Source organism: Cotesia glomerata, unplaced genomic scaffold (assembly GCF_020080835.1).
Source record: "Cotesia glomerata isolate CgM1 unplaced genomic scaffold, MPM_Cglom_v2.3 scaffold_11, whole genome shotgun sequence".
NCBI classification, from domain to species: Eukaryota; Metazoa; Arthropoda; class Insecta; order Hymenoptera; family Braconidae; genus Cotesia; species Cotesia glomerata.
In genome coordinates, this window is record NW_025401443.1 from 267,022 (window position 1) to 292,166 (window position 25,145).

General features: G+C 35.4%; 1 protein-coding gene and 1 long non-coding RNA gene across 2 annotated transcripts; both read right to left on the bottom strand.

Annotated features, from left to right (window-relative positions):
* Window positions 1-9,291: 9,291 nt before the first annotated feature.
* LOC123273623 lies at window positions 9,292-11,312 on the bottom strand. The gene is made up of 2 exons (XM_044741056.1): window positions 10,864-11,312; window positions 9,292-10,785 (listed from the first exon to the last, which is right to left on the bottom strand). The coding sequence occupies exons 1-2, from the start codon at window positions 11,069-11,071 to the stop codon at window positions 9,302-9,304; spliced, it is 1,692 nt and encodes a 563-aa protein (XP_044596991.1). The 5' UTR covers window positions 11,072-11,312; the 3' UTR covers window positions 9,292-9,301.
* A 2,305-nt stretch (window positions 11,313-13,617) lies between these two features.
* LOC123273627 lies at window positions 13,618-14,070 on the bottom strand. The gene is made up of 2 exons (XR_006511341.1): window positions 13,889-14,070; window positions 13,618-13,749 (listed from the first exon to the last, which is right to left on the bottom strand). It is a non-coding gene; the product is annotated as an uncharacterized LOC123273627 (long non-coding RNA).
* Between the last annotated feature and the right edge of the window lie 11,075 nt (window positions 14,071-25,145).

Sequence of the window (25,145 nt, forward strand, 5' to 3'; positions counted from 1 at the left end):
GAAGCGGTAAATGAAGATCTCCGTGCAAACATCCTGGAGGATTCCACCCTGCTCACTGTGAGCCAGGTTGTGTATGGTGCAGCAGTTTCGGCTTTTCCGAGAGAGAGACATTGTCTCTCGATCGAGGCAAGGTTGAGACAGCGCATCTCACAACTTGGACTCAAAATTGACAGATCCCGGAAACAGGTCTCCCGCATTCAGTGTGTGATTGAGTTTGAAACAACTCAAAGAGCATACACGCCCCGAATTCGGCGCATTGCTGCTGAACTTCGGTGGCGTCATCACACACTGAATAAGAGTACTCTTCTTGTCATCAAGGAAGAGTCTCTCAATAAATTGCGGGCTTTAGTGACTGCCAAAGAGTCACTAGAGAAAAGGCTGAAGCGGTTGGTCGACAACTCGTTGTTTCGATCCAGCCCTTCACGGTTTCTGACACCAAAGACCGATGTTACCGGGAATTATCCAACACCTGAGCGGGTGGAAGCTTTTTGGACTGAGTTGTATGGAGATCAACCAAACGTGAACGCCAATACTCCAGCTCTGCACGACTTTAAAGCATTCTGTCGGGAACACCGTAGACAGAATGCTGATGAAGAGAGCCCTGCAGTCAGTGTGAATGAAGTTCGTTCAGCTCTAAATGGCAGCAAAAATTGGGCTGCCCCGGGACCAGATGGCATAAATGTCTTTTGGTGGAAGAAGTTTACTTCTACCCACCTCCATCTGGCCCGTATATTTACATCGTACATTAGAGCTGACGAACCGATTCCAGACTGGCTCGTGGAAGGGCGAACCGTACTGATACCAAAAGGTGACTTGTCTGACCCAAAGAATTACAGGCCTATCACCTGCTTGAATGCGGTTTATAAAATTTTTACAAAAATTTTAAACAACCGTATTTTTGCATGAGATAGAACCTGTATGGCAACAGATATATGAACAGCGTGGCAGCAAAAGAGGCCTGTCAGGTTGCAAAGAGAACTTGATAGTTGATCGATGTGTCACACAAGATGCGATCTACTATCAACGCAACCTGTCAATGGCCTGGATCGACTATCGCAAGGCATTTGACTCAACTTCTCATGAGTTGATTTTATATCTCCTCAAATGCCTGGGGGTCAATCCTGAAATAGTGGAATGCATTCGGCGTACAATGCAGCTCTGGCGAACGCGTTTTCACATTGGAAGTGGAAACGCATTGCACACAACCGGAGTTGTAGAGTACAAACGAGGGGTCTTCCAAGGTGATTCCTTGAGCCCTCTGCTGTTTTGCATCTCACTGCTGCCTATATCTGTTGCTCTCCGTAAAACTCGTGGGTACTCTGTGGGGCCTCCGGGTGATCGAAAATACTCGATTACCCATCTGCTTTATATGGATGACCTGAAGCTGTATAGTGCTGATGAAGATCATCTACAGGCGGCCCTTAACATCGTAGCAGAGTACACTCGGGATGCCGGAATGTCTTTTGGGTTGGACAAGTGTGCGGTCGTACATCTGGCGAGGGGTAAGTGCTCTGTTACGGGTGATGATGTCGAGTTGGTAGATGGGAGCGTTTTGAGACAATTAGACGCCGGAGAGTTGTATAGATATCTAGGAATGGAAGAGCACCGCATGCATGCGGTCTCCGAAGTCCAAGCAACTCTCCGTAGCGAGTATGTTAGGAGACTCCGGAAAATTTGGTCCTCCGAACTTTCCGGCAAAAATAAAGTCTCCGCTACTAACACGCTCGCTGTCCCAGTCTTACTATACTCTTTCGGTGTCTTAAAATGGGCCCGAAAGGATCTGCGAGATCTCGACATCAGAACCCGTAAGACTATCAACATGAACCGGAGCATGCACCCCAATTCATCAGTCGCCAGATTATACCTCTCCCGGTCGATCGGAGGGAGAGGTTTGCAGAGCTTGGAGCGGCTTCACGATCGTTTAGTCCTGGGTTTAACACACGAAGTTGTCAATTTCACTGCAGATGAGGATGACTTTCTTATGCAAATTGTTCATAAACATGAGAATACGCATAAGGGGTCGTTCTTATATAAGGCAGCAATATATGCGGCAAGAACCCTTGGTCTTGGAGAAATAAACGCTCTTATGGAACTCCGAAAGGAGGAATTCAAGAGCGCCATCAGGAACGCCGAGGAAAAACTACTCCTAGGCAAACTGATGGACAAGTCTATGCACAGCGTGTTCTTCAAACACGTGCGTGATCATGGCTTGTCCACTCAGCTGACGTTTTCCTTCTTAAAGTCAGCTGGCCTGATGTCCGAGACTGAAGGGTTCATATTTGCTTGCCAAGATGGTGTCATTAACACTCTAGAGTACCGTAGCAAGGTGCTCCAGGTGCAGCTCCCGGACACGACCTGCAGGGCGTGTAAACAACATCCGGAGACGCTTATGCACATTTTGTCAGCATGTCCTGTGCTGGCGAGAGGTGCATACATCCAGCGTCACAATGCTGCCCTGAGAGTACTGTACTACTATCTTCGTCACCGCTACGGTATTGACGTGACACCGGTGCTGCCCTATCTGCCAGGAGATATTCCCCAGGTTGTTGAGAATGACAGTTGCAAAATTTATTGGAACATGCCGTTTGCAACAACTCGGCGGATAGATCACAACAAACCTGATATTGTGCTCTTCGACAAGGCTACTCGTGACATTTATGTCATTGAGTTCTCGGCTCCAGCTGAATACAACATCTCAGCCAAAGAAGAGCACAAAAGACAGATATATCAGGATCTCCTGTTTGAAATTGGCAAACTTTACCCAGGTTACCGTGTCAAGCTCGTCGTCCTGATTGTTGGCGTCCTCGGAGGGATGAAACAGTCTTTTGTATCCTCACTTGCCAGAGTTCCAGCTTGCTCATCAAAAGCTGAATTCTTGGCGGTCAGGATGCAGAAGGCTGTCATACTAGGTTCCCTCCGTCTACTTAGGAAAATGACTTTGGCCTGCTGTGATCACTAACCGCCTTGTTGTGCGGAGTGGTCCAGCAGTAATGGATGGAGCTCAGGCTGGGCCCTCGGAGAATCGGACTCCGGGGACAACCCCCCTGAGCATTTAATAACATATAATAATAATAATAATAACATAAAACAATTTATTATCATACTTTTTTTATTATTATTATTAGTATTAGTATTATTTATAATTTTTGTTTTTATAACAAAGTCTATAAGTAACGAAAATAAAATAATATTTTTATTTATCTACAGAAGTTAATAAGTTCTGAGAGTTTTTTTAGTAGATTTCATAGAAATCTAACTATTGCATTTGTCCTCATGACGCAACTTTTGAAAAATTTTGGTATTTTCTGACTTAGTTCGTCAAGCTGGTTCAGAAAATGCCATTAGTTCAAAAGTTTATATATGTATGTATTTATATATATATATATATACGATATAACGCGGCTTATCCGGACGATAGCGTCTATAGTTGTTAATGGATCTTTTTCAAACTCAACATACTTCATTTTTAGACAAATACCAAGGCCAAGTTCAAAGATGAGCTTAATCGGTCAAGTAGTTCAGAAATTATATGGTTTCAAAATTTTCAAAATCCTAAAAATTTACTTTTTGGCTGATTCTTTCGCGCATAACTTTTGAATGAAATAACCTATCGAATTTTTGTAAATATCATTTTAAAGTCCATTAAACAAGCTTCAATTTTCATGTAATTTTATCTACCTAAACTGAAAATAACCTATTCGTCTGTAGGTTTTTAATGGAATTTTACTTTTGCAGTCGTTTTTCAGTAGATTTCATAGAAATCTAACTATTGCATTTGTCCTCATGACGCAACTTTTGAACAATTTTTTTTTTTACAATTTGTATTGTACTTATAAGTAACCTTTTATCATATTCGTGTGTCGGTCAATCTGTCTTGACACAGATTTCCGCATCACCCTTGAGGTACTGTGTAAATCGACGCGTTCCCTTTCTTTTACATGGCGGGTCCCCAGTAGGCCTATACCATGGCAAAATGATTAATACAATCCAAGAGTTTTTATTGTTGTGTTTATTAGTAATTTGGTTTATTATTAAATTTCATTTCATTAAGGTTAAATTTGATTTTTAGTAGATTTCATAGAAATCTAACTATTGTTATAATATAAAATTAAAATTTTGTGTTAAAATATTGAAAATAAAAAATTCGTAAAAAGAAAATAAATGTAAAAAATTTTAAGTTATTATATAATAATTAATAAATAAATAAATTATGTTGTTATTATTATATATAATTAATAAATAAATAAATTATTATTAATATTTATAATGAAAATTTACTTTATGTGAAATCTACTTCCATTTCGGCTGCCGAATGGCCTTTTTTTTAATTACAATAAATTAATTTTTGATGTTATTAATTAATTAATTAATTATTCATTACAGTAGTTATTATGTTATTATCTTAGAATTAAGAAGCTTTTGTAATAAATTGAGGATGGGTTTTTCAAAGTAAATATGGTAATTTCTTGTCCATGAAAATTATTTATTAATTATGACATTAGGATATTCGAAATTGAAATAATAAAACTTTTTTCTTTATCTTAATAAAATAAATAATTTAATATAAAAATGTACTAATTTTAATAACATGAGTTTTATTCATTAAGTAATCTTAAATATTATTCACTAAAATATATCTAATGTTTACTTTTTATTTTAAAATTTTTTTATTATTAGAAGTGTAAGTTTTATGGACAGTTCAAATGTCGATTATAAATTAGTGTAGGTAAACCCACAGTAATGAAACGTTTTTCATTCGTAAATGTCTATTACGATCTTTCTCCGGACAAAAAGTAAAATTGTAATGTTGACTGTCATACGACATTGTGCAACATTTATTTTGTCATCAGGCTAGCTGAATATATTAGCATTGGGAATCTTACTCCAGTAATTAAGTCATTGTTAATCCATGGATTTTCGATTCGTATGTAAAAACTTTGATAATAGTATTAAGCTTTTTTTAATACATAAAAAACACGTCTTCCTTTGGTAAGAATGTTTTTAATGTTAAGCTAAATATTTAAAATTTTTATTTTTAGTAATGTTAACATTAACTCAGTCACGTTTTATTCGATCAAAATTAAGATTGTCTTTGTTGACAGTCAGGACAAAACCAATATTTTTTTCTTAGTTTTCTCGATATACCAACGCAATCAAAGTCGTACCAAATACAACAACAGTCACAAAAAACTGTCTTTTTCTTGCAAACTTCTTTACACACACCACAAAGGTATACATTTTTCATACGTTTTTCTTTTGCGCTATCGATAATTATTTTCTCAGCTTGCTCCATGCAATATGGTTGTAATAGATTTATGTCAACTTCATTTTCCATGAAGCTATCTTTCATAGACTCTACAGAAAGATGAAGATCGTTTAATTGGATACGATATTCATTGCGTAACAAAACATCAATTATTTCATCAGTTATATTCAACCACCGCATCATTGTTTTTATTTTGTTGATTTTCGATGAAAATTAAATTTTGACTTCGAATAATTCGTGGAGGAATCAATATATGGAAAAATGATAAGAGACCTTTTTTGTAAAGCGTATAATTTTATATAAGAATCCGAGATGATCATTGCTATAAATTGATTCAATCGGAAAATAAAAAATTCCAAAGTTAAAAACCTTTTTTTTCCTATGTTATTCAAATGGAAATAGAAAATTACGATCGGCGACCTGTAAATCTTCAAATTAAGAACTTATACTTTGACGAGGTCCTTATTTTGGGATTCTCTGATAGAATTTGCTGACCATTTGAAGAAATATCAACAGTTGATTTTCTTGAAACACCCTAATGCGTATATCGATTGTTAATTTAATATTTTAATCCTTGACGCAGGAAATTGTAGTAAAGATAATTATATGATATAATAAAATATTTGAAATTTCAATTATGGTTTGAAACAAAAATAACAAATTAATTATAAATTTACTTAATGGCTATTTATAAATTAATTATAAATATTACTTAATGACTTCGGCGTTCAATAAACAAAATAATTTGAAAAGTTATAAATAAAATAAAGATAATAATAATTAACAATGACGTAATATCTCAATTAAAAATTGCTGGCCATATCGAGGACCCAACACGCGGCTTTCGGGACAGGTACAAGTATTCCCTTAGGATATAGGAAACCAGAAAAAGGAAACTCAACCCAAGGCGTCAAATCCACACTCCTTATAATAGCAGGGCTCCCGCGTGTCTTCCTTATACCAAGCGGGCCACCGCGTGTCTACTTAATTTTGTCACCATAAACCGTCCGAGGCCTCGTGTTCGACAACGAGGGCCTCTCTAGCCATTTTCCCAAATTTAATAGTCCCTTTGCTCGCGACCGATATTATAGGGCTTCACCCGTGCGAGTAACGGCTATGATTCATTACAAGGGCTATCATTCAATAATCAATATTATAAAACTTGAACATTATCCTTGTTACCTGTCCCGATACCCATCGTTGGACTTTGGCTCGAAGTACTGAAACAAGCTCATAATAAAATTAGGTACTATATGACAATGATTTACGGCGATATATACAAACAATAATAATAAATTATAAATAATTTAATGTAAATATCTGAAATGAAAGTAAAATTAATGCTTGAACTAATGCAGTAATATCATAAATTTCAAATATAAATAATAATAATATAATTAAATTCAGTAAATAAATTAATAAATTAATACAAAATAATAAAATTGAGAGACACACCGAGTGTGGATCTGTTGCCAAATTTAGGCGCAGGGAGGGACGCACTCAGAGAATAAAAACCCTGTGACACCCCCCTGCCAGACAATGGTTAATTTTGTAAAATTTAACCATGGGCGAATACAAACGCGAACTCACAAGCCGCATGATCAATTACCACGCACACTCGTGTCTCCAACTAAAAAAAAAAATTTTTAACTGTAATGTAAACTATTGTTGTATCTACTTAAATTATAATTCAACCCTCCTCGCGACAAAGTATAAGGATAATGATCTATTCTACAATCACGCGCAAACCCTCGCGGCACGTCGCTCTTACAACAACACGGAACTTCCCATCGCGAGCCTACGAAGTGATTTGCTAATTCATATTTAATGCCGAATCTATTTTCCCGCACATACCTTTGAGGATCTACTTAATTTTGCACATAACGTTGTACACAGGGTTATATGCGTACGAAGATGGACGGCCATCTTTCTCTATCTGACTCACCTGGTCAGGATACTCGAGGCAAGTCCCATGTCTTCTAGTCAATCTAGTCTTTACCGCAGACTTTGACCACGCAAACCCAAATGCTGATTCACCCACGTTATTAGCGCTTCTATTCGTATCACGTCGTGTGCTTGGAGAAAAATAAACGACGTTGCTTGCAACCAAAGACGCTCCTGATGCCTTAGTCTTCTTGGAAGGTCGTCTTCTCCTACGACGTCTCCTCTTTTCAACGACTTCTGACTTGGCATCACTCGAACCGTGCTTTTGGTCACATGAATCTGAACTGACTGTCGATGTGCTCACTTCTTTCGACGCGTTTCCACCATTTGTGTGCTGCGTAGTTAAATTATGTACAGCCTCGTCACTGATCATTGTACCGTCGCTGGGTTTCTTAAAATTATTACAACACCTGCGACGTCGCTTGAACACACGATTATTTAAGTCCTTGGGAGGCGCTGAATCTCTACTAGGAACCTTGGATTTATAATCAACCCCTGAATCACATTGACTTTTTGACTTCTAGTCATTTACCACTCGGCTTGTATTCTCTTGATTGGATACTCTCGTCGTCATCTTATCCTCTATTACTTGCTGAAGTTTGGTGAAGCATTCCTCTAGCTTCGACTCTTACTTTTGTACAGCAACATCCAAGTCTCGACGAGTCACGAATTGTTCAATAGACGACTCAAAATTTCCCAGTTTGCCATCATTGTCCATCGGTGGACCTACAGTACTATTCGCATGATCCAGCAACACTCCATCCACTGTGGAACTCGAGTCATTCACAAGTTCATCTTGGTGCGCTGAATACGAGCCATCACTGTTCAGCACCTCCTCCTCTGAGATACTCGGGTTAGTCACGAGCTCTCGTTGAGGTGTTACATCCAGTGACTCAAAACTCTCATGCTTCGCAAAACCTCCACTGGAAACAAATTCCTGGACTAGGTGACTATTTGAAGTTAACATTTCGTCGACGAGTTTAATTAAATTCTGACAAGAATCTTGGATCGACGACTGACTTGTTTGATCAATATCGACGACGATTTCGAAAATTGCTGGCCATATCTAGGACCCAACACGCGGCTTTCGGGACTGGTACAAGTATTCCCTTAGGATATCCCTTACTCGCTACGAGATTGACCCGATAAATCGATAGGGTTTGTTGTTTCCTTCGTGAAAAGAACAACTGGCGTCCAAAATCGTGCACTAACCCAACCTGAGGAAAAGCTGCGGGTTGCTTGGGAGGCTAAGAGTTTTTTTGTCAATTATAGGGCGACCTGAACAAGGATAAGTAACAACCGGCCTCTCCACCGTCGGTTGAAACTTTTTTTTTTTTGTTACAAAATTCGTTTTACAAAATTATATATTTATCCACTCCTTTTTACAATTGAAATAAGGTTCCGAAATAGAAATAAGGTCTTACAACAATTAATAGAAATTCATAGGATAATCTCACTCACACACAACTCTCATACGGTTATATTTCATGCTGTCCAGCTGGACCCTCACTTAGCTGCAATGCTCGCTGTCCACTGGACCCTCACGCTACTCTATCGACTTCGCGCTGTTCACCGGACCCTCACGGTACTCTTACTTAGTTCACGCTGTCCCCCGGACACTCACGTTACTGTGCTGGACTCTCACGTTACTGCACACGCTGTCCACACATCGCACGCTGTCCCCCGGACTCTCACGTTACTCTAAGAAATCTACCCCAAAGCCAGAGGAGTATACCATGAAACCGAGGTAGCCCCCTATACGCACACGCACCCACACTATTTTCCAATTCCAATTTTTACAATAAATTACACCGGTCAACACGATTTTCGGGTCTAACTTCTACATGTTAAATTTTGGTTTCTCCTACCACAAAAATAAGGAAAAAAATTTTTTTTCCTATTAAAGTTTGCTTTTGTAGAAACTAGGACAATTTTTCAATTTTTCGGCGAAAATGATTGATTTTTATGTTTTTTCTACACTTCCACTATAAATTATAATTAGAAAACATTTTTTTAGATAGAAGAGTCTTTTTTATTCAAGATTTGTGATAAACAATGATATATAGATGTAAAATAACAAGAAATTAATGTCTAAAAGTGAATATTTTTCGTATTTCTTTTATGCTCGTATGAGCTCTCTCGTACTAAGCCCCAAATGTAATCTCCCATCATATTCTCGTTGTACTGCCCTTGATATCGCCGTTCAAAGTCCATCACATCTTGGTGAAAACGTTCTCCTTGTTCCTCGGAGTAGGCCCCCATGTTGTCTTTAAATTCGTCCAGATGAGAATGTAGCATATGAAGTTTATGAGACATTCTGCAGCCCATAACTTTAAAGCTTTCAAGCATTTTTTCAATCAATTCTGCATAGTTAATAGCTCTATGATTCCCAAGAAATCCATCAACTACTGCTTTAAAACTTTCCCAGGCTGGTTTTTCACGAGCATTGAGAAGCTTCGTAAAGTCATCACTCTTCATTATTTGTTTTATTTGCGGTCCAACGAAAATACCTCCTTTAACTTTAGCTTCAGATAATTTGAGAAAAAATCCCCTTAAATATTCGAAAGCTTTAGAGCTTGGATCCAGAGCTTTTACGAATTGCTTCATTAGCCCTAATTTTATATGTAACGGTGGCATTAATATGCTTTGAGGCTTTACGATTGGTTCCGACTTTACGTTATGTTTCCCAATCTGAAATTCGACGCGATCAGGCCATTTACGCTGTTGATAATGAACTGAGTCAGCTCTGCTGTCCCATAAACAAAGGTGACATGGGTATTTAGTATATCCACCTTGCATTCCCATCAAGAAACCAACCATTTTAAAATCACCGATCACTGGCCATTGGTATTCTGTGTATTTTAATTTTTCTAGTATGATTTTCACACTATCATAGCTTTCTTTTAACAATACAGAGTGTGCTAGAGGAAGACTAGGCAATTCGTTTCCATTGTGGAGCAGAACTGCTTTTAAGCTTTTTGAAGAGCTATCGATAAAAAGCCGCCAGTCAGATGCTACAAATGGTATTCCGATTTCATTAAACAAATCAGTCACGTTGTTGCAGTAACAAATACCGGCTTCTTTTGTAAAAAAACATGAAAAAGTTTTATGGCGCTCTCTTTGATCAGTTATTTTTACACCATCTTCAAGCAAGTTCCATTGCTTTAGTCGTGAACCTAGAATCTCTGCTTTATTCTTGGATAAGTTCAGGTCTCGTACTAAATCATTAAATTCACTTGAGCTAATAAAATGTGGCCCAAAACTTTGCGATTTTGTCATGAAATCACTACCATCAGTGTTGGTTAGTGGTGCACTGGATCCTATTGAACTTTTTGACGCTTGAACTTCAAAGCTATCTAATCCTGAACGTGCCGGCACAGGCAAATTTTCGTCGTGAGGTATCGGAGATGATGTTGAAGGAAGATCAGGATAAAAAATCTTTTCTGCATTTTTACCAGATCGACGCTTACTTGGATTAACCATACAAAAATAACAGTCATGGACGTGATCACTAGGTTCCCTCCAAATCCTTGGCATCGCAAACTTCATGTGTCGATTTTCTCCTCGATACCAAGCTAGAAATAATAAAATTACAACGGGTGTAATTAAAATTTGCTCGACAATTTTAAAAATCTTAAATTTTGATTTTTTACCTTCTAAAGTATTTTTACAACTAACGCAGGCGAAGTGAGGCACCCAATTTTCATTTTGATTACTGATTTTCAGGTTAAAATAGGCTTCATAGGCTTCGCAAAGTTTTAAATTTGTTAATAAAGCGAATTTTTTACTTCTAACTTTAATAAATTCACCGCAAATAAAACAAAATGAATCAACATCATTTTTACACTGTTTTGATGCCATTTTCCAACTGAGTCATACACAAATATAGTTGTTACAGCTGTAATAAACAAGTTAACATTCACTACTGTGCCTCTTACAAATAATAATACAGTTTACTTTCGGGTTAATCAAAGTGCTGCCATCTTTTGTTCATGAAATGAATTAAATCATACTTATCGTCATAAATCAGATCAAAGCAAACTTTATGAACTAAATATGAATATTTAAGTGTTTTTCAGTGTCTAGAATCAGAATTTAAGCAAGAGAACAGAAACCCAAAAAAAATATTTTTTTTGTTGACCTGTGTTATTTCCGACTAATAAAATAATTATCTGACTTATTTCCTAATTAACATTACTTAATTCCTAATTATAATTTTCTTAAATACTAATTTACTGCCGTGTTCTTAATATTACAACAGTAAATATTTAATAAAAGAGTTCTTTGTATCTTGAATTAATCCTATTTGTTATGTCCGAGAATTTACAAATAAATTTTAATCCATTTATTTTAGTCCACGTTAATTAATTGTTCTGACAACTGAGTAAATTTTGCATTGTCTAAATCAACTTTATTTAATCCAAATTATTTAAATCATTTCATTTAATCTATTTATCTGCGGTAAATTTTACTAGATTTATTTTCTTCGCAAACGTGAAATTGTGACAAAAGATATTTTCAGTGTAAGCCGAGAGATTTTAGTTTTGACCTTGAGAAGTTTTATACTGAGTTTAGCGCGTGACAAGATGGCCGACTCTCTCAAAGTCGTGAGTTTTTATGGTAAATTTTAGTTTAGTTACTGTTACGTCTCAAATTCGGAACATAAATTAAGTTATAATTAATTTTTGGTCCAAGCTAAAGCCTCTAGACTGGGACTCAGAAGGGATGTAAAAGATAATATTGTCGTAATTATTAATGTAGATTTAAAATTTAACTATTTATTTTAATATAATACATTTAGTAACAAAAATTTAGTGTTACAAAACTATATTTAATTATTCCTTAAGTTCAATTAATTTTAACTAATCAATTGGCTCTACGTTATATTTTTATTACTCGTCGTGTTACAGAATTTTACCTATAATTTTAAATAAATAATCTTTCAAACCTTGAATTCCGCCTAAACGTGACCGCAGAATTGAACTGGTTGATATTATTTAAACTTTCAAACTACTTCGGTAAAACTATTATTCTTTAATACTGATTCTATTTTAAATTATACTTTAAATTCACGTGGTGAACAATCCACTGAATTTTACAAGTGATTTCGGCGATCCGCACTTGACGAGTTCTGGAGGACGAAGAGAGTGAGTTCATGCGAGGATCTCAGGGCCTCGAACTTAGGTGTTTTAAAATTACTATTTGGGGAAAAACAGTAACCAATTAGTGGCCTATTTTCCGTAACTTCTACCCTCTCTTCCGGGTTTTCCGAAGATGTTCGCCTGAACTTCCCTCTTCAGGCCCAGAGGGCACGCTATCCCTCTCTCTCTAACTTACAGACTATATGTGCATCTATATATCGGTGTACTGGTAAGCACATTTATATGCACACAATACACATATACACACTTTACTTATTTTAAACTAAATTTTTTATTTTTATATTTATAATTATTAACTATTTTATATTTATTTGATTAATAATGGTTTTCTTAATAATCCTTATCTGGTATTTTTTTTTATAACTATTTTGATAATTATTCAAGTATTTTAACATTATTTATTTATTGACGTAAATTGTTCATTATTATTTAAAATATTATTTAATCTTAATAATTATTTTTCATAAATGATTCATTGTTATTTAACTTAAATTATTTATTATTTAATCTTTATTTTGTGTTTAGAATTTTTATTTCACTTATTTTTTCTAAATTTATCTCATTTAAAAATTATTTTAAAACTTTCCTAAGCTTTGTTAATGACGCTACTCAAACTGAGGGCAACAAAATTTCCTTTTATTTGTGTACTTAGGATTTTTTTTATATCTAAACGCAGTAGTAACAGGCTAAGTTCGGAAAAATTTTTGAGAGACCGGACGAGACACTAAATGCGTTTTCTCATATAATGTTTCTTAAATTTTATTCTTTAAAATAAAATTCAAAGAAACCATAAAATAAATGATTTACCGCGTGATTTTCTAATGTTAAATAAATTTCTAACTTAAATAGTTTAATTTGACGATTTAGTCAATTTCATTTTTACTGGCTGAAGCCAAATTATTAACTACACGATTACCAATACATAAATTCTACACATGACGTGGAAATCTGAGATTAATAAACCGAAATACGCTCCTGGTAGAATTAACTCAGACAGGGCTATGTGTAAAATTAATAACCTGACATGGACTAATTATATTGCCTAAGTAATTTAATTAATAACCCGAAATAGGTCCTGGTATTATTAATTAATGATTTCATAATTTATTCTAATTTTAATACTTAAAACTAACGATTGTGACCGAGCACGAAATGGCAGTGACCCTCAGCCAACATAAGGCCTGGCTGATGCCGCAGCCCCGAAGAATAATTAAGACTCGTTATTTGTACCTGGAGTTTTTATAATTTATCTGCACTCACACGGTGAGCTGCAACTTCTCGTCCGGGTATTGGTGTGAATTTTCCCTCGGCGAGGTATTCTCGATTTGGCGGCAAAACTATGGTCACCATCACTCGCTCCCTGGATATTTATATAGCCTGTAACCGCAAATCGGCATTAGAAATTATCTCTGATTAAGATTAATTTACGCAAGCTGACATTTGGCCTAGCAACCATTCAATTAATAAAGTGTTATCGCTTCGTTCCACGTTGGTCAAGCGGAATAAAAATAATAACTTTCGCTGGATGTTTTGGAAAAATTTGCGTGTCGTCCAGTCGAGCCACTCAGTCCCAATGAGTCCTACCAAATTTTGTTCTACGTTTTCTTGCTTTCTCTGCTCTCCCCACTACCACTACGCCAGCTTCTCCATCTTGGGGCCTCGATTAATAGCTTCAAGCTATGGTTTTAGATCACAGCGCACTGTCACCTGTCGATAACTAACTTAGTGCAGATAAAAGGGCCTTTCACGGGTAACGAACACTCCGTTACAAGCTTGTCCAAGTAAGCTATGCCCCATACTGGAACTCTATAGAGTAAGGTTGAAAGCGAGAGGGCGTCAGAAAGCTTTACGACAGCCTCCCAGGCGTAATTCTTGAATGAGGACAGGAGGCTAAAAGCTGATTTGGCTGCAACTCTGGTTTATCTTATGTTATCTTCTGCAGCCCTAAATCCTAATGCTGAGCTGGATAAAACCAATCCGAGATATTTGTAGCGACTGACAATTTCAATTACTTTTTTTTTGTATTCAAATCTACTTAAGTCCGAGATTCTTAATTTTCTTCTAGCTCTGGCCACCATGATTTTAGTCTTTTTGGGTAGATTTCATAGAAATCAATCTTTTGCATTGGTCCTCATGTTGGAATTTACTCGGAATTTTGTCGTAATATCCCTTAACTAGTCGAGTAAAGCTCAAAAATAACGTTAGTTAAAAAATTTATGTATGTATGTATATTATATATATATATATATATATTGTGACATGGGAAAAATTTTCCATGTCAAAAGATTATTTTGGTTAACTGTTTAAATTTATTTTCTTTTATTATTTAATTATTTTGGCTCAGCTGAAGGAAGGCAGAGATTCGACGCGACTGTGTCGCCCCAAACGGTCTCCTGATCAGAGTGCGAAGCTCGAGGTAAGACAGGTGGGAGGGAAAAGCGCCGAATTTGAAAAGTATGCATGAATGAGTGTGAATATTGTAAAGAGTATGATAGAATGAGAGTGAAAGTAAGTTAGAGCGATCAGACGAACCCAAAAATTTCGACGACCTATGAGACATCTGGACGACTACGTTAGAACGAGGCGAATTCAAATCGGCCAATGGCGACAGCGTTTGAACAACTTGAGTCGAGCGAGGCACCATCTGGATGCCGTAAGCCGAACCGAGTGACATATCGACCAATCATCGATCGCAACGGAGTACTGGACGCACCCCGTAATACAACGGCCGGCTAGAAGAAGCTGTGAGCTGATTGGATGCGAGTTTTTGGAACCAACAGAAAAGTAAAGAGCATGTGTTGCCAAGTAGGCAGCCATATTAACAATCGATTCTGATCTGGACGCCGTGTCTGTTAGTCACACAAATTCCGCTACAAGCATTAAAATATTTTACAACGCAATTAACCACCATTACTGAGTTAAATATTGCACATGGTTAATTATTATTTTATGATTGTACCTTGTCTAAGCGATTGTTCACGGCCACTGTGTGGATTATCGCCGAGTGAAGATTACTTAGTATTATTACGTGCACGTGGGAGACGCCATCGCCGAGAGGTCGACGCCAGTCCGCCAGCCTTCCCGCCAATTAAGTTAGCTCCTTTTTACGAGCCAAACCGACTTCAACGAGTTTACTGCGGCCACAGGGTGAGTTTGATCGATAATTCTAGCTTCAGGGTGTCCTCACCGCGACATCGCGATCAATTTTAGTAAATTTCACCAGTTTAATTTTTGGATTACTGAATTGGACGTTCGATAAATTTGGAGTTGTTACGACAACTAGCCCGACCGACGCGCCATCTCCGAGCGCGAGCCCAAATCACCTCGAGCTTCTTCATTTACCCTCGACTTAATTGATTTACCGACCGCGAGTGTTACCCGCCACGAGCCGCCGAAAATTTGAAATAATTAAATGTGTCAAAATTAATTTCGATGAATATTTGAATTTTTCTTTTTGGTTTGCGGCGACAATTGAACTTATTGTTAGTTATAAGTAATTAATTTACTCAGGCGTTAATTTTTTATTATTATCATTTTTTTTTTAATTGTTTTATTGTTACGATCGATCAATTTGAGAGTAATTAATTGTTCATTCAGTTGCATTAATAATTATTAACCAACTCAAGGGTAATTGATTGTTTAATCATTAAGTATTAGTACTTTTATTTAATTTAAAATGAATTAAATTGTTTATTTCGCCGCACAATCAGTTATTAACCAATTTGAGGTTAATTTATCGTTTATTCACTAGTATTATTACTTTTATTTAATTTAAAATGAATTAAATTGTTTATATCACCACACAATCAGTTATTAACCAATTTGAGGTTAATTTATCGTTTATTCTGTAACAATACTTTTTCCCAAAATTTAACTAAATTCGACCGATGGCGGAGATATCGGCTGGGTAGGGTATTTTACGCTCGCCCTTTTTAATAAATAATAAAATTAACCCGGAAACCCCTCAGGCTGGGTTAGTGCACATTTGGACGCCAGGTAATTTTTTATAAAAATTACCAAAAATAATAAAAATTCCAGGGGCCGCGCCGGACGATCAATTAACGATTTAAATTAATGAGAATGGAAAATAAATCACGAAATAATCAAAGTCGAGATTAGGATATTATTTGGAATCAAAAACAATAACTAAATAATTATAAATTAATATCTTATATTATTTAGCTAAGATAGGAAGATGAGTCATAGGAAAAGAATCCGGGAATCAGCTTTCATGCATTAATTATTAATGGATCAGAAAATTTCAATAAAAATAAATCAATTATTTATTCAAAAACGAAGTTACTTAAAACTAAATTTATCCTTTAAATAACAAAATAAATCCTTTATGGAATTCTTGATTAACATATAAATTTTTCTTCAACTTATTTTACAATATTGCGTTCGAGAATAATAATAACCGCAAACAAAACAATAATCGTAACAGTAATTAAAATTTAAGAATATTAAATCTGAATTGCGCTTGAAAATAATACTTGTAATGATAATTAATGTTTGACAATAATAATTGTCAATGACGCAAAATAATAAACCCAATTTTACAATAATAATTATAAACATTGCTGACCGTATCGAGGACCCAACACGCGGCTTTCGGGACAGGTACAAATATTCCCTTATGATAACCCTTACTCGCTACGGGATCGACCCGATCAATCGATAGTGATTTTAATTAAACAGTAAAAGAATAATTTATTTAAGCCAGGAGACAGCGGTGTGCGGATATTAATTGATCTCAACTTGTGAGTACTCACCAGAAAAAGGAAACTCAAAACAAGGCACCAAATCCACACTCCTTACAATAGCGGAGGTCCCGCGTGTCTACCTCACACCAAGCGGGCCACCGCGTGTCTGCTCAATGTTTGTCACCGTAAACCGTTCGAGGCCTTGGGTTCGACAACAAGGGCCTCTCGAGCCATTTTCCCTAATTCAATGAACTCTTTGCTCGCGATCGATATTGTAGGGCCTCACCCGTGCGAGTAAAGGCTATGATTTATCACTCATAGTAAAATTAGGTACTATATGACAATGATTTACGGCAATGCACACAAATAATAATAATAATAATAAATTATAAATAATTCATTATAAATGTCTGAAATAAAGATAAAATTAATTCTTAAATTAATAACCATAATATTAGAAATTTCAAATATAAATAATACTAATAATATTAAATTCAATAAATAAATTAATAAATAAATATAAAATAATAAATTCAGAGACACACCGAGTGTGGATCTGTTGCCAAATTTAGGCGCAGGGAGGGACGCACACAGGGAATAAAAACCCTGTGACAATTCACTAGTATTATTACTTTTGTTTAATTTAAAATGAATTAAATTGGTTATTTCGCAGCACAATCAGTTATTAACCAAATTGAGGTTAATTTATCGTTTATTCACTAGTATTAATACTTTTATTTAATTTGAAGAAAATTAAGTTGTTTATTCCGCCATATAATTAGTTATAAATTAATTTGAGAATTTTGTGAGCCGATGACGGACCGAAGTTAATTATTCTGTTGATTTTTTTTTTTTGTTTTACTTCGATTTCGAGTATTTTAGTATCGATTACTTGATTATGTCAACGTAATACTAGTTATAGTATATTATATTATATTATAGTACTAGCTGATACCCGCCCGCTTCGCTGGGCATACAATAAAATTTTATGTTGTAACCTAGATGAAAAATATAAACAAAATGATTAATTTCAAAAAGATAATTAATATAAATTTTGAATTAGAGAAAAGTGATTGTTTATGATAACCGGTGTTAGCGAGTATTAAATATATGAGAAAAGTATTTTATTATTAATAATCAATCAATCAATGGGTCAGTTAGTCAGTAAATCTGTCATTAGACAGATTTCCGCATCACCCATGACGTACTGTGTAATGAGATGCGTTCCCATTATAATAATGTTATCCTAAACATTTAGTCTAGACCGGATAGGTCAAATGGTAGAGTAGCCGACATGTCACCGGAAGGTTCTGGGTTCGAATCCCTGTCCGAGCTATCTGAATTTTTTCTCGCATATTCTGTAAACTCTTATTAAGAAGGTCCTTCCTATTTCTTTCTCAATCTCTTCCTCCTCCAATTATTCTGTTACGTGAATGTTGGAACGATTCACGTAATAATTATCCGTAACTCCTATTCTTTTCCGCTTCATAGTATTATTTAATTTTAAAAATGTCAATAATTTTTTAATTTTAAAAAATGTTAATAATAAAATACTTTTCTCATATATTTAATACTCGCTAACACCGGTCATCACAAACAATCACTTTTCTCTAATTCAAAATTTATATTCATTATCTTTTTGAAATTAACCATTTTGTTTATATTTTTCATCTAGGTTACACCATAAAAATTTATTGTATTCCTATCGAAGCGGGCGGGTATCAGCTAGTTATTAATAAATTCATAACAAATTAAGTGGTATTAAAAATATATTTATTATTACTCATTTTATTAGAAATTATCTTAAATCGACCGTTTTTTATAATAATTTAACGATATCGTTGTAAAATTTTAGAGAAGACGCATCAGACACAATTTACCATTTTAATTTTAATCATTAAAATCAGTATAATCATTTAACAATATCAACTTGATAATATTTATGTTTAATTTATCTGTGTTATGATATAATCGAGTTCATCCTTCATGATTATTCCAATACATATAAGTTATTTCAGTTATTAATGATTTAGCTATTCTTTCTTAAAAAACGTATGATTATGAATTCCTACTGTCCCAACAGTCAATCGATAAAATTTAAAATCAATCATTTTGACAGTTATTATAGCAACGGTAACCATGATAACGGTAACCATGGTAACGGCAACCATGGTAACGGTAACCATGGCAACGGTAACCACGGCAACGGTAACCATAGCAACGGTAACCATGGCAACGATAACCATGACAATGGTAACCATGGCAAAGGTTGATTAGCGTGGGTGGTTGTAGGGGGGTTGAGTTCGGCAATTTACGGGTGCCACTGATGGTTTCTTAGATTAGAGGGTCAAAATGATATTTCGCTCCCAAAAAAAGAGAGAGATATAGGGAAGGGGAAAGATTATAGGGCACGGGAGGGGAGGAGAAGAATGAGAGGGAGGGGAGGGGAGGGCATATGTGATGGTAGACGAAAAATTCATTTTGGCTAGGAATTGCGTAAAATCCGTTCTTAGTGAGCGTCTACATCACGAATGGAGTAACTATGCTAAATTTCAAGTCAATCGGGCGAATAGTTTCGGAGATCTCGTGATGAGTGAGTGGTATTTCGCTTATATATATATAGATAATACTATTTGCGAATTATCGACTGATCACAGCTATAATTTTTGCTGTTTGTTATTATTGTTGTTACTTCGACGAGAATTAGATCGGTATTATACGAATTTGGCGACACCTTATGAATTATATTGGCGACTGCTAGAATAAATTGTTAACTGAACATTCGGTAATCAATTTTCTTTTACTTCTTCCCTCCTCGAGATCACGTAGATTTAATACTTTTGCTTTTCGCCGATTATTCGAATTTTTGAATCTCTTCGTCGCCGACCCGCCGCCCGACGACGATCAACAACGACTTCGAACCTTGGAACGGTAAGTTCCTGGCACCCAACCACCTTCGAAACCCAGGTAAGCCAGTTTAAGTGGTGCTCTCCGGCCCTGACGACGCCAGTGCCGGCGAAATCCCATTATAATATATATATATATATATCTATATATATATAAGCGAAATACCACTCACTCATCACGAGATCTCCGAAACTATTCGCCCGATTGACTTGAAATTTAGCATAGTTACTCCATTCGTGATGTAGACGCTCACTAAGAACGGATTTTACGCAATTCCTAGCCAAAATGAATTTTTCGTCTACCATCACATATGCCCTCCCCTCCCCTCCCTCTCATTCTTCTCCTCCCCTCCCGTGCCCTATAATCTTTCCCCTTCCCTATATCTCTCTCTTTTTTTGGGAGCGAAATATCATTTTGACCCTCTAATCTAAGAAACCATCAGTGGCACCCATAAATTATAGAACTCACCTCCCCCCGCAACCACCCACGCTAATCAACTGTTGCCATGGATACCGTTGCCATGGTTACCGTTGCCATGATTACCGTTGCCATGGTTACCGTTGCCATGGTTACCGTTGCCATGGTTACCGTTGCCATGGTTACCGTTGCCATGGTTACCGTTGCCATGGTTACCGTTGCTATGGTTACCGTTGCCATGGTTACCGTTGCTATGGTTACCGTTGCCATGGTTACCGTTGCTATAACAACTGTTAAAATAAATAAATTGTAATAACAAATTCGGTTGTAAATTAAATTCAGAGGAATGATTAGAATAAAAGTAGAAAGTTACTAAATATTAATATTCTATACAATTATTATTCAACAGTATTATTCTATACAATGTTAGGCAAATACATCGATTTTTATCGATTGATTGTTGGGACAGTAGGAATTCATAATCATACTTTTTTTAAGAAAGAATAGCTAAATCATTAATAACTGAAATAGCTAATATGTATTGGAATGATCATGAAGGATGAACTCCATTATATCATAAAACAGATAAATATAACATAAATATTAATGTTGATATTGTTAAATGATTATACTGATTTTAATGATTAAAATTAAAATGGTAAATTGTGTTTGATGTATCTTCTCTAAAATTTCACAACAATATCGTTAAATTATTATAAAAAAAGGTAGATTTAAGATAATCTATATATATATAAGCGAAATACCACTCACTCATCACGAGATCTCTGAAACTATTCGCCCGATTGACTTGAAATTTAGCATAGTTACTCCATTCGTGATGTAGACGCTCACTAAGAACGGATTTTACGCAATTCCTAGCCAAAATGAATTTTTCGTCTACCATCACATATGCCCTCCCTCCCCTCCCTCTCATTCTTCTCCTCCCTCCCGTGCCCTATAATCTTTCCCCTTCCCTATATCTCTCTCTTTTTTTGGGAGCGAAATATCATTTTGACCCTCTAATCTAAGAAACCATCAGTGGCACCCGTAAATTATCGAACTCAACCCCCCTACAACCACCCACGCTAATCAACCGTTGCCATGGTTACCATTGTCATGGTTATCGTTGCCATGGTTACCGTTGCTATGGTTACCGTTGCCGTGGTTACCGTTGCCATGGTTACCGTTACCATGGTTGCCGTTACCATGGTTACCGTTATCATGGTTACCGTTGCTATAATAACTGTCAAAATGATTGATTTTAAATTTTATCGATTGACTGTTGGGACAGTAGGAATTCATAATCATACGTTTTTAAGAAAGAATAGCTAAATCATTAATAACTGAAATAACTTATATGTATTGGAATAATCATGAAGGATGAACTCGATTATATCATAACACAGATAAATTAAACATAAATATTATCAAGTTGATATTGTTAAATGATTATACTGATTTTAATGATTAAAATTAAAATGGTAAATTGTGTCTGATGCGTCTTCTCTAAAATTTTACAACGATATCGTTAAATTATTATAAAAACGGTCGATTTAAGATAATTTCTAATAAAATGAGTAATAATAAATATATTTTTTAATACCACTTAATTTGTTATGAATTTATTAATAACTAGCTGATACCCGCCCGCTTCGATAGGAATACAATAAATTTTTATGGTGTAACCTAGATGAAAAATATAAACAAAATGGTTAATTTCAAAAGATAATGAATATAAATTTTGAATTAGAGAAAAGTGATTGTTTGTGATGACCGGTGTTAGCGAGTATTAAATATATGAGAAAAGTATTTTATTATTAACATTTTTTAAAATTAAAAATTATTGACATTTTTAAAATTAAATAATACTATGAAGCGGAAAAGAATAGGAGTTACGGATAATTATTACGTGAATCGTTCCAACATTCACGTAACAGAATAATTGGAGGAGGAAGAGATTGAGAAAGAAATAGGAAGGACCTTCTTAATAAGAGTTTACAGAATATGCGAGAAAAAATTCAGATAGCTCGGACAGGGATTCGAACCCAGAACCTTCCGGTGACATGTCGGCTACTCTACCATTTGACCTATCCGGTCTAGACTAAATGTTTAGGATAACATTATTATAATGGGAACGCATCTCATTACACAGTACGTCATGGGTGATGCGGAAATCTGTCTAATGACAGATTTACTGACTAACTGACCCATTGATTGATTGATTATTAATAATAAAATACTTTTCTCATATATTTAATACTCGCTAACACCGGTTATCATAAACAATCACTTTTCTCTAATTCAAAATTTATATTAATTATCTTTTTGAAATTAATCATTTTGTTTATATTTTTCATCTAGGTTACAACATAAAATTTTATTGTATGCCCAGCGAAGCGGGCGGGTATCAGCTAGTATATCTATATATATATAAGCGAAATACCACTCACTCATCACGAGATCTCCGAAACTATTCGCCCGATTGACTTGAAATTTAGCATAGTTACTCCATTCGTGATGTAGACGCTCACTAAGAACGGATTTTACGCAATTCCTAGCCAAAATGGATTTTTCGTCTACCATCACGTATGCTACCCCCTCCCCCCTCTCATTCTTCCCCTCCCCTCCCGTGCCTTCTTCCCCCTTCCCTATATCTCTCTCTCTTTTTTTTTTTTAGAAAATGTCATTTTGATTCGCCAATCTAAGAAACCTATCAAGTGGCACCCATAAATTATAGAACTCACCTCCCCCCGCAACCACCCACGCTAATCAACTGTTGCCATGGATACCGTTGCCATGGTTACCGTTGCCATGATTACCGTTGCCATGGTTACCGTTGCCATGGTTACCGTTGCCATGGTTACCGTTGCCATGGTTACCGTTGCCATGGTTACCGTTGCCATGGTTACCGTTGCTATGGTTACCGTTGCCATGGTTACCGTTGCTATAACAACTGTTAAAATAAATAAATTGTAATAACAAATTCGGTTGTAAATTAAATTCAGAGGAATGATTAGAATAAAAGTAGAAAGTTACTAAATATTAATCTATATATATATAAGCGAAATACCACTCACTCATCACGAGATCTCCGAAACTATTCGCCCGATTGACTTGAAATTTAGCATAGTTACTCCATTCGTGATGTAGACGCTCACTAAGAACGGATTTTACGCAATTCCTAGCCAAAATGAATTTTTCGTCTACCATCACATATGCCCTCCCCTCCCCTCCCTCTCATTCTTCTCCTCCCCTCCCGTGCCCTATAATCTTTCCCCTTCCCTATATCTCTCTCTTTTTTTGGGAGCGAAATATCATTTTGACCCTCTAATCTAAGAAACCATCAGTGGCACCCGTAAATTATCGAACTCAACCCCCCTACAACCACCCACGCTAATCAACCTTTGCCATGGTTACCATTGTCATGGTTATCGTTGCCATGGTTACCGTTGCTATGGTTACCGTTGCCGTGGTTACCGTTGCCATGGTTACCGTTACCATGGTTGCCGTTACCATGGTTACCGTTATCATGGTTACCGTTGCTATAATAACTGTCAAAATGATTGATTTTAAATTTTATCGATTGACTGTTGGGACAGTAGGAATTCATAATCATACGTTTTTTAAGAAAGAATAGCTAAATCATTAATAACTGAAATAACTTATATGTATTGGAATAATCATGAAGGATGAACTCGATTATATCATAACACAGATAAATTAAACATAAATATTATCAAGTTGATATTGTTAAATGATTATACTGATTTTAATGATTAAAATTAAAATGGTAAATTGTGTCTGATGCGTCTTCTCTAAAATTTTACAACGATATCGTTAAATTATTATAAAAACGGTCGATTTAAGATAATTTCTAATAAAATGAGTAATAATAAATATATTTTTAATACCACTTAATTTGTTATGAATTTATTAATAACTAGCTGATACCCGCCCGCTTCGATAGGAATACAATAAATTTTTATGGTGTAACCTAGATGAAAAATATAAACAAAATGGTTAATTTCAAAAGATAATGAATATAAATTTTGAATTAGAGAAAAGTGATTGTTTGTGATGACCGGTGTTAGCGAGTATTAAATATATGAGAAAAGTATTTTATTATTAACATTTTTTAAAATTAAAAATTATTGACATTTTTAAAATTAAATAATACTATGAAGCGGAAAAGAATAGGAGTTACGGATAATTATTACGTGAATCGTTCCAACATTCACGTAACAGAATAATTGGAGGAGGAAGAGATTGAGAAAGAAATAGGAAGGACCTTCTTAATAAGAGTTTACAGAATATGCGAGAAAAAATTCAGATAGCTCGGACAGGGATTCGAACCCAGAACCTTCCGGTGACATGTCGGCTACTCTACCATTTGACCTATCCGGTCTAGACTAAATGTTTAGGATAACATTATTATAATGGGAACGCATCTCACTACACAGTACGTCATGGGTGATGCGGAAATCTGTCTAATGACAGATTTACTGACTAACTGACCCATTGATTGATTGATTATTAATAATAAAATACTTTTCTCATATATTTAATACTCGCTAACACCGGTTATCATAAACAATCACTTTTCTCTAATTCAAAATTTATATTAATTATCTTTTTGAAATTAATCATTTTGTTTATATTTTTCATCTAGGTTACAACATAAAATTTTATTGTATGCCCAGCGAAGCGAGCGGGTATCAGCTAGTATATATATATATATATATATAG